Source organism: Sarcophilus harrisii, chromosome 5 (genome assembly GCF_902635505.1).
Source record: "Sarcophilus harrisii chromosome 5, mSarHar1.11, whole genome shotgun sequence".
Lineage (NCBI taxonomy): Eukaryota > Metazoa > Chordata > Mammalia > Dasyuromorphia > Dasyuridae > Sarcophilus > Sarcophilus harrisii.
In genome coordinates this window covers 132,223,835-132,241,653 of record NC_045430.1, presented here as the reverse complement: position 1 = coordinate 132,241,653, position 17,819 = coordinate 132,223,835, and the positions used below count along the sequence as shown (strand labels likewise).

General features: G+C 35.6%; 1 protein-coding gene across 3 annotated transcripts in view; it reads right to left on the bottom strand.

The window, feature by feature from the left end:
* The window catches only part of PRPF18 (pre-mRNA processing factor 18), a 54,612-nt gene extending 44,385 nt beyond the window's left edge, over positions 1–10,227 (bottom strand). For 2 of the 3 annotated variants that reach the window (XM_031938600.1, XM_031938601.1), the window contains exon 1: positions 10,046–10,227. In XM_031938600.1, the coding sequence (XP_031794460.1) occupies positions 10,046–10,111 (66 nt within the window). In that variant the 5' untranslated portion in view covers positions 10,112–10,227. The remainder of the gene's footprint in view (positions 1–10,045) is intronic. The other variant, XM_012550887.3, reaches the window with a different exon arrangement.
* Between the last annotated feature and the right edge of the window lie 7,592 nt (positions 10,228–17,819).

Below are 17,819 nucleotides of genomic sequence, written 5' to 3'. Positions count from 1 at the left end.
CTTTCAAAGACCTAGAGTGGGTAAAGATACCAGTTTGGTCAATGGGATCATCATATTTACTACAGCAGTAAACAGTGTTGCAACCCTGACACTGGTTCCCCTTGGTTCGATTCCTTGTGCAATCACTACTAAAGGTTCACTGTTGTAGGTTTTAGCAGGAGCAGATCCAACCGAATATTCCACTGATTTTAAGCTGGTGTCCTAGAGAGTTCACAAATCCCTGATCATCTTCATCATCTTAACCAGAAGTCCCTATCCTGGGACACCTAAATGGAAATAGTCCAAGATTCTGAACAAGAATTGGGAACAACACTATTCTTTAGACCAGATGTGTCAAGTGTACTATCATCTTTATTTTTCTTGCCTTTTTTGGCAAAATGGATGATATGGAAATATGCTTTGTGTGTCTTCATATGCATAATTGATGGCATATGCAAGATTGCTTGCCTTCTCAATGGGGAGGGAGGGAAAGGATGGATGGAGGGAAATAATATATTTAGAGTACAACAAATTTCCAGCAGAATTTTGGAAGAATTTCAGGAAAGGTCTGTCTCAAACAGGCAGAGGGAGACAAGGTCCAGCGCAGAGAGGCTTCCACGAGTCCAGGGGAATATAGTGGGAAGCTCAGTCACTATACACAGCAGGATTGGCTACTCTGTCCTTGTGCAGAAGCCAGTGGATCAGCAAATTAGCTGTGAGACCTCCATCACAACCACAGAAGACAAATAGTGAGGACCCCAAAACCCAGCTTAACAGGAAAGACTTGGCCATATTTACTCAGCACCAGAAGGAAGCCAGCACCACCAGTCCCAGGGCAGCATAAAATCCTTGTTGCCCTTTAGAGAAAGGTTGGGATAATCTTCCCTTTGTCTAAGAACAAACCTCAACCTTTAGAAATGAGCAAAAAAAGCAAAAAGATTGACTATAAATAGATATTATGGAGACAGGGAAGAACAGACCCCAAACCCTGAGAACTAAAGATAAAAAGGCTCCAGATGAAGCCTCACAGAGTGATATGAAATTGTCTCCAACTCAAAAGACTCTCTTGTAAGAATTCAAAAAGTATCTTAAAAGAGAGTTAGAAGAAAAATGGACAATTCTGATTATATTAAAAAAATTGTACAAAACAAAACCAATGCAGACCCTTTGATTCAGTATTGTCTCTATTGGATCTGTAACATAAAGAGAGCATAAAAAAGGGAAAGAAATCTATATGTATAAAAATGTTTGTGGTAGCCCTTTTTGTAGTAGGAAATAAGTAGAAACTGAGTGGATGCTCATCAGTTGGGGAATGGCTAAATAAGTTATATGGTATATAAATGTTATGGAATATTACTGTTCTATAAGAAATGATCAGCAGCAAAATTATATGATGATCAATTCTGATGGACATGGCTCTTTTCAACAATAAGGTAATTCAGTCTAATTCCAAAAGACTTAGGATACAGAGAACCATCTGCATCCAGAAAGAAGACTGTGAGGACTGAATATGGATCACAACATAGTATTTTCACTTTCTGTTGTTTTTCTTTGCATTTTGTTTTCTTTCTCATTTTTTAATCTGATTATTCTTGTGCAGTACGATAATTGTGAAAATATGTATAGAAGAATTGCACATATTATTTGCCACCTAGGGGAGGGGGTGGGAGGAAAGGAGAAAAAAAAATTTGGGACACAATTTTGCAAGAGTGAATATTGAAAAATTATCTATGCATTTGTTTTTAAAATAAAAAGCTTTAACAATAAAAAATATATTACAAGCACAATGAACATTTGAAATACACCACTACTATCTTAGAATGGGAGAAAAAAATGTGCAGCTCCTTGAGGGCAGACTGTCTTTTATAGTTTCCTCAGTACTTAGCACAGTGTTTACATAGAATATAAACTTAATAAATGCTTTTTCATTTATATTATTCAATCATATCAAATATCATTCAATTATATTCATTATACATTCACAACTGTACATTCTAGGCAAACTAGATGTTCCTTATATGAAATTTCATCTTCCATTTCCATGACTTTGTAGAAGGTGACCATCCTGAATTGCACTTCCCTCCTTGCCTCTACCTTCAGAATCCCTCACTTCAAGCTCACCTCAAACCATCTCAATTCTCCCAATTGCTAATGCCTTTCCCAGAAATCATTATGTATTTTTAAATTTAGCTTTCTATGTATACGTTGTTTCTCCAAACAGCCTATAAGCAGGGACTACTTAATTTTTATATCTATGGCCAGCATCTAGCAATGGCAGGTACATAACACGTGTTTATTAAATGCTTGAAAAATGAATAAGACATCACTAACAAAAAGTTGCAGAAAAATCATTTTGTAGAAAGAACGGCACTTGATTCAATTATGCTACAACATCCAAAGAGTATTAAAAGCCATAACTAGTTCAATTAATTGACAATTTTTTAAAGTTACTGTATCAACATTTCTGGGATAAACTATTTTCCTCATCAATGACAACCATATTTGCATTCCAACATTCTAGTCTCCAATGTGTAACACAAAGAAGTAAAAATAGCATTAGAAAAAAATCAAGAGCTAGACCAGAACAAGTACCCATAGAGTATAGTATACAGTTCTGAGGGCTTTGAAGCATCAACTCTGAATCGATCTAATACAAGATTCCAAATGACTAGAAAAATCACAGTTGGTATTACTACTAGAAAAAGGGCTATTAATACATATGTTTAACCTATATTGGATTGCTTGATAACCAAGGGGAATGGAGTGAAGTGAGAGAGGGAGAAAAAATTGGAACACAACGTTTTTCAAAGATGAATGTTAAAAACTATATTTACATGTAATTTAGAAATCAAAAAACAAAACAAAAAAATGAAATTATTTCTTCACAACCTTAAAAAAGGCAATTTAGAGAATAGAAATAGATAGCAACCTGTTTTTCCATTTAAGACTGAACAACAAACATATGAAGAAAGGGAATAAACATATCCACATAGCACCTAGTATATACCAGATACCATACTAAGTAGTTTACAAATATTTGATGCTCAAACAAACTTTCTAGGTAACTGCTATTATTATCCCCATTTTACAATCAAGAAAACTGAAGCAAACAAAGAGTAAATGACTTGCCCAACATAACCATTAAGTATCCAAGGCCAGATTTGAACTCGGGTCTATCCAACTTCTTATCCAATGCTTTATCCTATACCACCTAGCTGCCTCAATGAAAGGTAACTTTGATAATATGATATTTTTTATCGTTGATTTAAAAAAATATATGAGAAAGGAAATGGTAGATTTTAACAAATGATACATCCATAGTCACAAAACTCACTGAAAAGTACAGATAATGCAACTATATTTATTGCTTGCAAACTATTTAAAAAAGGATTCAATTTGGTATGGCAAAATGTCATCTTAAACATGCTCTAATGTTTTGTCCATGCATATAAGAACAAATGTGATTTCTTGGCAGTTAAACAACAAAGACAACTTTATTTGCCAATCTATTAATTGATATCAATGGACATTATCATAGTCATAGAAGATGTCCAATGAAAGGGTTCAAATGTAAGACGTCTAGGAGTGATAAACTCCTCCAGATGTTATATAGAGATGATCATGTGCTGATTGTATGAAACCCATAGTCACCCAAAAAAGCCTAACTATAAAACTTCTATTGTTCAAAGTACCACATATAGTTACTTACATGGATAGAATCACAAGCTCCACTAAAAAAAAGAAGAGAAAAGATTGCAGAGGCACTGTGGGGATCACAAGAAATAATATATGCAAATTGCTTTGTAATTCTAAAAATAATAGAAATTAGCTATTATTACTGACAAAGATAAAATTAATGTTAAATAACAAGGTAATCAGCTGCAAAATAACAATATTAAATACTATAGAAGGATTGACAAAAGCAAATTGTTATGCCACAGTTCTCAGTTTCCATAATTATCCTGACCCATTCCTGACTCAGTTTCCCTGCTTCTCAAAGCTCAGTCCTGCAAAACCTCCCTTCCCTCTTTATCAGAATATTTGATAAGGATAAAAGATCTGTTTTAGAATATTTTAGAATATCAGAATGCCTCTCCCCATCCCAAGTTATCAGAATGTCAGATACTGTCTCATCAAGATGCCTCTCCCCATGTCCGTGATGCCTCCCCCTGATTATGTCATCTCATGTCCAAAGGCTCACCCTATCCTATCAAGAGTCCTGTTCCCAATCTCAGCATCCTGACTCCACCCCCGCCTCAGTCTACCCCTTTGAGTCTGAGCCGTGTATACATAGGTCATTGAGAACTCTCACTGTTTGCTGGATTCTTGGAGACGATAGTCTGAATCAGCCCTAGGACCAAACCATGGATCCATCTGGTCCCAGAATCTCTCCGTTTAATAAATTATTAAATACTCTCTAATCTCTATCTTGCTCAGTTTCTCCGGCATTATATTAAAGAGTAAAAGAAAGACTAAGAGAACCAGATATATCTAATAATTCTGTTGGCTGGAATGTCTATATAGTTACTTATAACATTTAATACTTACATATTAGCACTGCAAATCAAAAGTGCACATTAATGCCAGAGTTTGTCCTTTCTTGCATTTTTCTTCCCCCCTTTGTCCTTCCACACACCAGGTATCACTATCCTAAAACTTTTCTTTTATATCAAAAGAAACTAACACAAAAGGTCCTTTTTTTCAACAATAAAAAACATTTACCAAGTGCCTGGTACTTGTAAAGTTCTATAAGGAAGTAGTAACACAATATCAAAAAGAAAAACAGTCCCGGTCCTTGAGGTATTTACATTTATTTTACTGGAGGTATGCAATGTATACATAGAAGAATAATTACAAGATAATTTGAGGAAGAAATGAACATTAACAACTAGGTCTTCAAATAGGAAGTAGTATCAGAGTGGAATCTTGAAAGATACTAAGGATTCTAAAAGACTGAGATTCACAAAACTATAGCACAATACAGGGATAGAATTTGACAAAATACAGTAAAGGAAAAAAGGCAAAAAGATAATGTCATATGTAATAATGTTTGGGCTAGCTTTCTGGAGGTCCTCCGGAAGGGCCTTGGTCTCAGCAGGATAGACATCACCAGAATGGACAAGAATAGAGTCCAATGTCTTTATTGTCTCTTACAGAGTCTTTGTCTGTCATAGTCTGACCCAGTCTCCATCAGTAGTCTGCCTGCGGTCTGACTTCCTGTCCCCAGTTCTTATATACCCTATTACAATAACATCCTTACAGCATACTGAATATGTGTGAACTAGAGAACTATTATATGACCATGCTAAATATTAAGTATATGTAAACTAGATAACCATTGTCTCATCAATTCCTACTTCTTTGAAGTATATTTCTCCAGAATTCTGGCTCTCTACAGTCATGTTTAGTGCAATGTAAGTAATTGAGTTTAGCTAAAAGTTGGAAAATGTTCTCTAAGATCAAAAGTTATGGAGTAATCATCACTGTATTCACAGATGTTATCTGTACCTTTACAGGAACAGTCTCAGTCTTTACAGAAGAAAGAAACATACCTGAAATATGTCAAGAGCTAAATGTGAAGGGTTCTAATTGATAAAGTGGTTTGTATTTTATTCAAGTTATCAATAGGAAACTACTCAAACTTTTGAATGAGGCAGTGACATGATTAGAGCCTGGATTTAAAAAGATTATTTTGGCAATTGTATGGAAGATGGACTGGGGAGAGGACCAATGAGAATATTATTACAATAATCCAGGTGAAAGGTGATAAAAGTCTGAACTAGAAAGGTGGCCACAATTTTAAAGAGAATTAAGGGATAGCTGTGAAAGCTGTTGTGAAGGTGAATGACAACATCTGGGAACAGACTTGTTGATCAGATCAACAAGAATGAGTATGAAGGCAGAGAAAAAGGAACAGGAAGACAGGTTGGGGGTGAAAACTGAATGGAAGCATCATGAAAGGATTAGGTAGCAAAGATAATTCAGGCAGAAAGGAAGGTCAACAGTGCCAAAAAACAGCAAGCTATTTAAGAAAAGATAATGTATCAAAGATCAAGGGCTGGAAAGCTGATAATAAATCAGCAAGTCATATAAGCTGTGGAAGGACCACCTAGTCCAATTCTCTCCTTTTAAAGATGAAAAACTGATACCAAAACTATTTGGTATTGGCTAAGGAATAGATTAGTTGATCAGTGGAATAGATTAGGTTCAAGGGATAAAACAGTCAACAAATATAGCAACCTAGTCTTTGACAAACCCAAAGATCCCAGCTTTTGGGATAAGAACTTACTGTTTGATAAAATTGGAAACTGAAAAGTTTTTGTACAAACAAAACTAATGCAGACAAGATTAGAAGGGAAGCAATAAACTGGGAAAATATTTTTACAGTCAAAGGTTCTGATAAAGGCCTCATTTCCAAAATATATAGAGAATTAACTCTAATTTATAAAAATCAAGCCATTCTCCAATTGAAAAATGGTCAAAGAATATGAACAGACAATTCTCAGATGAAGAAATTGAAACTATTTCTAGTCATATGAAAAGATGCTCCAAGTCATTATTAATCAGAGAAATGCAAATTAAGACAACTCTAAGATACCACTACACACCTGTCAGATTGGCTAAGATGACAGGAAAAATAATGATGATTGTTGGAGGGATGGGGAAAACTGGGACATTGATGCATTGTTGGTGGAGTTCTGAACGAATCCAACCATTTTGGAGAGTAGTTTGGAACTATGCTCAAAAAGTTATCAAACTGTGCATACCCTTTGATCCAGCAGTGTTACTACTGGGATTATATCCCAAAGAGATTATAAAGAAGGGAAAGGGACCTGTATGTGCACGAATGTTTGTGGCAGCCCTTTTGTAGTGGCTAAAACTGAAACTGAATGGATGTCCATCAGTTGGAGAATGGTTGAATAAATTGTGGTATATGAAAATTATGGAATATTACTGTTCTGTAAGAAATGACCAACAGGATAATTTCAGAAAGGCCTGAAGAGACTTACATGAACTGATGCTGAGTGAAATGAGCAGGACCAGGAGATCATTATATACTTCAACAACAATACTATATGATGACCAGTTCTGATGGATCAGGCCATCCTCAGCAACGGATCAACCAAATCATTTCTAATGGAGCAGTAATGAACTGAACTAGCTATGCCCAGAAAAGAACTCTGGGAGATGACTAAAACCATTACATTGAATTCCCAATCCCTATATTTATGCACACCTGCATTTTTGATTCCCTTCACAAGCTAATTGTACAATATTTCAGAGTCTGATTCTTTTTCTACAGCAAAATAACGTTTTGGTCAGGTATACTTATTGTGTATCTAATTTATATTTTAATATAGTTAACATCTAATGGTCATCCTGCCATCTAGGGGAGGGGGTGGGGGGTAAGAGGTGAAAAATTGGAACAAGAGATTTGGCAATTGTTAATGCTGTAAAGTTACCCATGTATATATCCTGTAAATAAAAGGCTATTAAATAAAAAAAATTAAAAAAAAAAAAAGATGAAAAACTGAAACCCAGAGAGGTAATTGGCTGTGAATCATACATATTAAGCATCAAAAGCAAAATTTGTATCTAGAATCACATTCTTTCAATGTATTAAAGATGAAAGCTGAGAAAAGGCCAGCATATTTAACAATTAAGAGGTTTTCACTTTGAAAAAGTTTAGAGACAGACAATAAAAATCCATCAAATTAATCTACCCTATAAATAAACTGTTGATACACAGTGTAAAGGGTGAAAACAAACGTTAAGTATCACTGGTGGAGATACCTGGATTTCATTAGACTCAGAACTAAGTGGAAAGTGAGAAATGAAGATGCCAAACACAGGTGCTTTTTTTTTTTTTTTTGGCCCAGGAGTTGAGAAAAGTTGTGGACCAGGACTACGAGCATTCAATTCCAAAAATCATTGTAAATGTGGAAAGAGTTCTGGGCTGGAACCCAGCTCTGACCTTGGTAGTACTTACTGGTGATAACTATTTTATAGAACTTTAAAAGTTTGGAAAGCACGTTATGAATATTATCTCCTTTGATCTTCAGAACAACTCCATAAGGTAGACAATAATCCGGTAAAGATGGCTTTCCTATTTGTAAAAGAAAGTGAATTCTTTTAAAAATTAGCTGCTCTCATAAACTGGGAAAATATTTTTACAGTCAAAGGTTCTGATAAAGGCCTCATTTCCAAAATATATAGAGAATTAACTCTAATTTATAAAAAATCAAGCCATTCTCCAATTGAAAAATGGTCAAAGGATATGAATAGACAATTCTCAGATGAAGAAATTGAAACTATTTCTAGTCATATGAAAAGATGCTCCAAGTCATTATTAATCAGAGAAATGCAAATTAAGACAACTCTAAGATACCACTACACACCTGTCAGATTGGCTAAGATGACAGGAAAAATAATGATGATTGTTGGAGGGATGTGGGAAAACTGGGACATTGATGCATTGTTGGTGGAGTTGTGAACAATCCAACCATTTTGGAGAGTAGTTTGGAACTATGCTCAAAAAGTTATCAAACTGTGCATACCCTTTGATCCAGAGTGTTACTACTGGATTATATCCCAAAAGAGATTATAAAGAAGGAAAGGGACCTGTATGTGCATGAATGTTTGTGGCAGCCCTTTTGTAGTGGCTAAAAACTGGAAACTGAATGGATGTCCATCAGTTGGAGAATGGCTGAATAAATTGTGGTATATGAATATCATGGAATATTACTGTTCTGTAAGAAATGACCAACAGGATAATTTCAGAAAGGCCTGGAGAGACTTACACTGAACTGATGCTGAGTGAAATGAGCAGGACCAGGAGATCATTATATCTTCAACAACAATACATATATGATGACCAGTTCTGATGGACCTGGCCATCCTCAGCAACAGATCAACCAAATCATTTCCAATGGAGCAGTAATGAACTGAACTAGCTACGCCCAGAGAAAGAACTCTGGGAGATGACTAAAAACCATTACATTGAATTCCAATCCCTATATTTATGCACATGCATTTTTGATTTCCTTCACAAGCTAATTGTACAATATTTCAGAGTCTGATTCTTTTGTACAGCAAAATAACGTTTTGGTCATGTATATTTATTGTGTATCTAATTTATATTTTAATATATTTAACATCTACTGGTCATCCTGCCATCTAGGGGGTGGGGGTACGAGGTGAAAAATTGGAACAAGAGGTTTGGCAATTGTTAATGCTGTAAAGTTACCCATGTATATATCCTGTAAATAAAAGACTATTAAATTAAAAAAAAAATTAGCTGCTCTCTTTACTGTCTCAAAGCTTTTATGTGGCGTTTTAATTCTGCTCTAAAAAGGCAATAGGGGCTCATGATGTTTGCCCGAGACCAAAAACTGCTTGTAAACAAGCTGCAGGACAGGAGGGTAGGGAACGGAAGCAGCTAATTTTAAAATTCTATTACGAACATTCACCAGTTACTCTCTCCTTTCGAGAGTAATAAATTGTAACAAAGTATCACAGTTAAGTAAAACTTGTAAGTGACCGGAAAATCCTTGTAACTTTTCACATCTATAACACTCTGCCCCTCTGTATTTTCCCTCCTTCTCACTCTACATCCTATTAAAAAACTTCCTCGCTTTAATATTTGTACATTCAAGCGCTGTTCTACAACGGGAGTCTGTCAGGTGTCTGGGTTAGCCCGTTTCCCACAGAGAAGTGAGGTGACCCCACAGATGGCAAGCGGGGATCGGGGCACGGAAGAGTTCAAGAGCTGCCTGGGACACCGGCTACTGGTACGAACCCAGCACACAGTAGGCGCTATATTAATGTTATTTAGGATGGTTATTGCTGGGGCTCAGTCTCCTCACCTTTAGCACCTCACCGGCACCTTTAGCGCGCACTCCAGCTCCAAAGCTGTGCGCCGGTGAGGGACGCGAGTGTTCCTAGCGCCCCCACGCTTGCTGACTACGCAAGAAGGGAAGAGCCGCGGGACGGCCAAGGCCCCCAGACCTCTCCCCGGGACCGCCCCGCTTCCTGTTCCCCTCCTCCCCAGCCGAACGCGTCTCACCCCCAGCAGCTTCTTGTCCTCCAGGAGCTGCCGCTTCCGAGAGATCTCCGACTTGAGGATATCCATCGCCGTACCAGAGGGCGCCCTCCCGGGGAGGCTCCGCGACGCCGCCACAGGACCCCAAACTACCCGATTCAACGCCGGGTTGAGAAATACTGTCAACAACCGCCACTTCCGGCGGAAGTCGATGGGCAAGGGGGGCGTGACTAGAGGAAAGAAGGTACTAATTAGGCGGACAGACGGGGCCTCCTCTTGCAGCGCCTCCTGGTGGCGCCAAGCGGCAGGATAAAAGCTGGAAAGTGCCTCAGGGGCTATCCTTTCCCACCTCCTCTGTTTTTACAAGCTGAGGCCTAAAGGGATTAAATGATTAGCCCAAAGTCACAGTAGGGTATACTGTGTGCTAGCAAAAATTCAATTGGCTTTCCAGGAAAAAGGACACAATTTTAAGCTTACTCTGCATTATAAACATTTTCTCCATCACTTTGCTAAGTCTAATCTAACAACAAAGCAACAAATCATGCTCTGCCCTGCAGTGTGCTGATTCCCTCTGAGATGCAAATACCCTGAAAAATGTCACTGAGCATTGTCCAATCCTTTGATTTTTCTCATTTTAGGGGATTCCTTTTTTTTTTTTTTTTTTTTTTTAATTTAATAGCCTTTTATTTACAGGATATATACATGGGTAACTTTACAGCATTAACAATTGCCAAACCTCTTGTTCCAATTTTTCACCTCTTACCCCCCACCCCCTCCCCCAGATGGCAGGATGACCAGTAGATGTTAAATATATTAAAATATAAATTAGATACACAATAAGTATACATGACCAAACCGTTATTTTGCTGTACAAAAAGAATCAGACTCTGAAATATTGTACAATTAGCTTGTGAAGGAAATCAAAAATGCAGGTTGGCATAGATATAGGGATTGGGAATTCGATGTAATGGTTTTTAGTCATCTCCCAGAGTTCTTTCTCTGGGCGTAGCTGGTTCAATTCATTACTGCATTTAGGGGATTCCTAATGTGGAAATTCTCTCCATTGGATATAGATCAGCAATTCCTCTGTAACTTAAATAGTGCATTAAAAAATTGGATAGTCTTAGAGAGTTCCCTGAAAGCACAAAGGAGTTACATGATCTGCCCAGCAAGAAACATGACTTGGGATTTCAAAAGCAACCTTCTATCCTCTAACTAATCTTTTTTTTTTTAAAGGATAAATTATTTCTTCATGACTTGCCCTATTCAGAATAAAACTTCCATGATATACATTCTAGATTCTCTTATATAATATTATATACTATATGCTATAAAACAGTGGTATTAAATGCAGAATTGGAGTGCTGCCTGAACCAGATTAAAATGTAATTGGAAAATATTTAACAAAATAAATTAAAATACCCTAAAACATAGATAGTGGTAATAGGTGGTTTTCTAAATCACCAAGTGGCTCACAGGATCTTTACATAGAGATCAATGGTCTGCATTTCTATTTGAATTTGATAATACTGCTGAGATTGTTTCACCTTTTGTCTTTGTAGGATAGTACCTGGTATATAGTGGATGCTTAATAGATTCTTGTTGATTGATTAGTTGATACATATCCTATAATATTTGTATATGTTATACAATACTATATTTTTCTAGATACAACCTCCCACATATTAAATTACAAATGTTGATGGAATATGAAAAATAGGTACACGATTGCACTATTGGGGAGAAATGCACAATTGGAGAAAAATTTGGAACTATACATTATCCTTTGACTCAGCAATACTACCCAATGAAATCAAAGAAAAAGGAAAAAGATCTATATGTACAAAAAATATGTATTGCATTCTTTTTGTGGTAATAAAGAATTAGGAGTTGAGAGGAAGTCCATCAACTGACTGAACAAGTTTTTGTATATGATTGTGATGGAATATGATGCTATTAGAAGTGAGGAGGAAGTTGATTTCAGAAAACCTGGAAGGATTCATGCAAATTAAAATGAACAAAACTAGGAGAATGTTGTATACAGTAACAGCAATGTTGTAATCACATTCAATCATGAAAAACTTAGCTACTCTAATCAATACAATGATCCAAGACAATGCCAAAGGATTTACAATGAAAAATTTTATCTAGTTTTAAAGTGATAATAATGAACTTTGAGTGCAGATTGAAGCATGCTTTTTTCACAGTATTTTTCTTGTGTATTTTTTTTTTTTTTGAGGGGAGATTGTTTTTGTTTACTTGTTTGCAACATGGCTAATATGGAAACCTATTTTGTGTCCAAAAAAGTAATACATCATTCCAGAATCTTTCTTCCAGACTCCTTGAAGATGTTACTTTCGTGTTGTCTATTATGCCAAAATGAGTTATCCCCAGCAAGTAAGAAAAAAACATATAACACTTCTACCTCAGAGTAAGGATAGAATAGGAAGGAAATAAGGGATGTTCTAATTACTAATTTATTATGAGGATGTCATTTTAGGAAATAAATTAGCCTCCATCCTTCCAAACTTGATCACTGACATCATCTAATACTGATATATTGGCATTTTTTCACAAATTACTGCAGATGTTCATTTTGATCTAAAATAATAAGTCCCTTGTGCTATTCAATCATCATTTTGCATTTGATATTAAAGATCTCACTTTGTATGTGAAGACAGTGGAGCCAAAAGTGACTTCATAGAAGAACTGAATTATTTTTATAGTTGTAAGCTAAATGAGTTAGTTAAATAGTGGTCTTATTTTCTCTACGACCTGTCAGAAGGAGGGTGGGGGAGAGGAAAAAGTATTCCTAATGTAAAAACACTTTAATTGGTGTTTGAGTTTATTAGCATCTCATAGAGTGATGAGCTCGTCAAATAAAACTGATAAGTAAGTTACAAACAGAATCACAGAACCTCAGAATTGAAAAAGACTTCAAAACCTTTAAGTCCAACCTGTACTTAAACCAGAATCGCCTCTATAAAATTTTTTAAACTTGTCTAGTCCTCGACCTAAAGACCTCTAGTAGGGGGGAAGTTTACTATTCTCCTCAGCATTCTAAAGGTAATCTCGAGGGAGTGTTGTATCTGTTAGCTGGGTCCCCACTGATGTACTTCCCATTATCAGTCAGCATCAGTTATACTTTTAGAAATGTTATGGTTTTAGAAAAGAGATTTATTGAGAAGGTATAGCAAGAACAGTGGTTATAAAAACATGTTTTTATATTTCCAGAGACACTATTTCATGGGGTCTTTTGGGATAATGGCTTAAATTTAAAGTACAATAAAATTGAAAAGTGTGTAGAGAACACCTCCTGACTTCCTGACTTAGTAGTTCCTTTCTCCCTTTGTTGGGACTTCATGAAGTTTCTTTTGGAGGGAATTCTGGGTTGGGTTCTAAGCAATAAGGTCTTTTTATAATTCATAGCTGAAATTTCTCTCCTTCACAAGGAGCCTGAGACAAACAGGATTTGTTTTTGAATTTAGTAATTCCTGACTCTAGGTCTAGTGGACTATCCACTGAGTCAATTAGCCACCCAGTCCTTCTCCATCCTCCCATTACATTTATATTGAACTGAAATCTGTCTTTTTGCAACTTTCAGCAATGTAGAATAAATCTTATATATATATATATATTAATTTTTCCTCTAGTTATATGTAAAAGAAAATTTTTTGGGTTATACATGTACATTCATTTTTTAATATATTCCCATATGAATCATGTTGAGAGAGAAAAATCAGAACAAAAAGAAAAAAACTATGAGAAAAAAAAAACAGAAAAAAAAAAGTGAGCATAGCATATGTTGGTTTATATTCAGTGTCCATAATTCTCTCTCTGGATGCAAATGGTATTTTCTATCCAAAGTTTATTGGGATTGTTTTAGATGAAATCAATGAGAAGAACCAAGTCTATCATAGTTGATCATTGAACAATTCTGCTGTTGCTGTATACAATGTTTTCCTGGTTCTGCTTGTTTTACTTAGCATCAGTTCGTGTAAATCTTTCCAGCCCTTTCTAAAATCAGCTTATCATTTTTAATAGAATTTTTTCCATTACTTTAATATACCATAGCTTATTCAGCCATTCTCCAATTGATGGAGATATTCCTATTTTTTACCACCACAAAAAGAGCAGCTACAAAAATTTTTGCACATGTGGGTCCTTATGATTTCTTTGGGAGACAGACCCAGCAGTGAGACTCTTGGATCAAAGGGTATGCACAGTTTTATAGACTTTTGAGCATAGTTTCATATTGCTAATGGAAAACAAATCTAAACTCTCTTTTGCATAATAGCCTTTCATATATTTGAAGAAAGCTGTTGTATCCCCTCTTAAGTCTTTTCTTCTCCTCACTAAACAAATTCAATTCCTTCAAATAGTTCTTCCATGGGAAATTAAAAAAAAAAACTTCATATGACATTGATCATAGATTTACAGAGCAAAGAAACTTGAGAGATTAAGTTTAACCTCATTTTATAAATCAGTAAACTGGGGCTCAGAGGGGTTATAGCTCGTAAGTGCCTGAGACTAGATTCAAATCCATCTCTTCCTAACTCCAAAATCTGTACTTTATCCACTAAACCACATTGGCTTCACATGCTTGGGTGGTGAATTTGTTCTTCTTGACTATGATTTTTATTATAAGACCTTTTTTTCTTTTTTCAAAAGAGAAAAATGGAAGTGAGAAAATAAATTTGTAGTTAATAAAAAGAGTAAATTTAATTCAAAAACACAATTTTATGTGGTTTTAACAAGTTTTAAATGTCAGATGAAATAACATTTTTCACTTCCCGTATTGTCCTGATAATACATATCAGGTTTTTCGAAAAGATGACATGATTTAGTAAGTACAGAGGGCTTCATGTGGCCTTTAACATCCCTGAGTATGGCCCAAACCAGATTAAAATACATGTCCTATCTAATTTAAGAGTTTAATGTATATATATATGTGAATGTGTGTGTGTGGATATATATGCACACATATATATTTCCATGTGTATATAATATATATACATTAATGTATATTAATTAATTAATATATATATATATATACATTGATGCATGCAAACATGTGGTTTTATAAACCAATATACAGCCCACAAGCATTCTTATGTACAGTTTAGTGGCCTGAATTTCTATTCTAGTTTTATACTACTTATGTAACAGAAACAGTCCTAGATTAAGTGGTAGGACGTATGTTCTAGCATTGTTTCTCTATTAACCAGCTTTGTGACCTTGGTGAAAACATTCAACACTCTAGGATTTATGTTACATGCCTCTAAGATCCTCTCTAGCTCCAAAATTCTAAGTTAAGATATTGACCTATGGCCAATAGGGGTGTTTTTCTGAATTTCTTTGATGGATCACAGTTAGATCAGACCTATTTGGTGGGGGCAGGGAGGGAGAAAAGAGAAGAAGAAGAAGAAGGAAAAATTTGACTCCAAAACAATTCTACCAATTCCTTTGTTTAGACTGATCTGCTCATGTTTTAAACTCTGTAAAAGAAGAATCATGGTTCCCCCCCCCCCTTTCTTTTGTCTTTTGTATCTGTATACTTATCATAAGATACTGTACCTTAATAGTATCTGGTATATAATAAGTACTCAATAAATGCCTGTTCGTTAATTGCTTAGGATATCTAGCTCCTTTCTGTCTTAGCATAAAAGCTTGCATCCCCTAAAATCTGTGGGTAAAAACATGATCGGACTATTACCTGGAAAGAGCTGATTTCTTAGAAGTAGTTATGTACACAGTTTCATTTCTATGAGTGAAACACAAAGATTCAAGAGTGGAGACTGAAGTAGATATGTACAGATCTTCTTATACCTTTCTTGTTTTACACACTATATCCATGTAGTTTGCTTATTACCTAATAAACCCTGTTGTAGTTAGAACAACTCAGTATGAGGCTTTTTCTATATTTCTTGAAATCCTAAGTCTAACACAATCTTCTACCCTATTATTTTTCTTTTTGAAGAGGATCAATGACATCAGGAAGGTGATGTCTTGATTTGCAGGTCAACTGGATTTAAAAGTGAGTCAGAGTTATAAAAAGTCATCAGCCTCACTTTCTCCTCAAAGTCCAATGGCAAGACAACAAAAAAGACAACTGACAATGACTTGAGATCCAGTGGATGACCTTGGTGTCTTTGATGTCTGACCTAAGCATTCCCTAACACCTACTTCAGCAGCATTCATGGCTGAAATTGTTTGTTCAGAAGTAGTTAGATGGCATAGGGCATAGAGCACTGGCTTTGAAATCAGGACCTGAAGTCAAATCTGACCTCACATATTTAATATTTCCTAGCTTGATGATGCTGGGGAAGTCATTTAACTCCAATTGACTGACCACATATATTCTATTATTATAATATGTATTTTTTTGGTAAAAAAACAAACAAACCTGATTTTTAAAAAATTAAATGAAATAAACTTATTTGCCTTTTCTGTTGAGGGAAGTCTTCATATGCTTGGAGTCAACATCTCCCTAACTTACCAATTGGTTCCAGGCTTCTCAGTTACAATCAACCTGGTTTAGCCCATCTGCCAAGATGGTTTTACTGGGGGTGAGAACACGCTAACAGTTCTTAGCAAGATATACCAAAAAAGGTATGATTCCCATACACCTTAAAGCATGCCCTCTCACACATCCCCGGTGTGGGCTCTATTATTAGGATATAGTGATGGGTCACATTTATAAGGACACACGTTACCAGGGAGCCCACATGTCCAGAGAGATTTGTACTTAGGGTGCATAAGCATCAATGGCATCCCCTGTGCATAAAGCCAATCTACTTTCTCTTTTAATCTGGGCTTTCCTGCAGCCCCATCATTTCTGCTGGGCTGATTATCGCTGGGCATCTTCCCTGAGATGCATCTCTTGTTGCTTGCTTTAATCTTGGGGCATAATGTACCTGATTTTAGTCATCTGTAATTTACTGCCTTTTTCTCTCTTCTGCCATCTTGTGGTCTTTAGCTACTATATTTTTCTCTGCAAGAAAATGGGTCTTCAGCTTTTTCATCTTCAGAATTTCAAGGAGTCATCTTGAGCTCTTATGGGATGCAATATGCAAGCAGCTAGCTAAAGAAAACTTTAGCATCCCCACATTTCTGTTTTGAACTAGCTCTTTCCCATGTCTTTTAAAATGTCTGTCAGAATTATGGTAAACTATATTCAATACTCAAATCTGTCATCTTAGCAATTTAGCTGTTCCTTCCAATAACTGCAAGTCACAACTGATTTTCGTCTGGCTATGTTGTGTGAGTCTTGTTGGAGTACTCACATTTATTTGTCATAGAATGTCCATTCAACAAGCTGTGAACTTCCCTCCCTTGCTAAGACACCCTGAGAATAGTGGAACACAAAATATCACATATTACCTGTTTATCTAGACACAGAATCAATCCTTTTTGCTTAATATATTTCTCTGGTGATATTTTTAAGTCTAGTTGTTCTTTCAAGTATCATATTTTATTATTATAATATATATTATGTCTAATATGTATTATAATATATGTTAACATAATATGTTATTATAATATTATAACGTGTATTATATGTGTAATATATATTATTATAATATATAATATTAGCATAGAAATACAGTATTATATATGTTTTATATATTGTATACATATATAGTACATATGTTATATGTATGTATATTATGACATATATTATTATAATATTAGATGTGCACTTAGCACAGTATTTGGGATTTTTGCTATTCAGTCATTCAGCCATGTCTGACCCTAATAATTCTATGAACCAGACTTAGCAAAGATACTGGAGTGG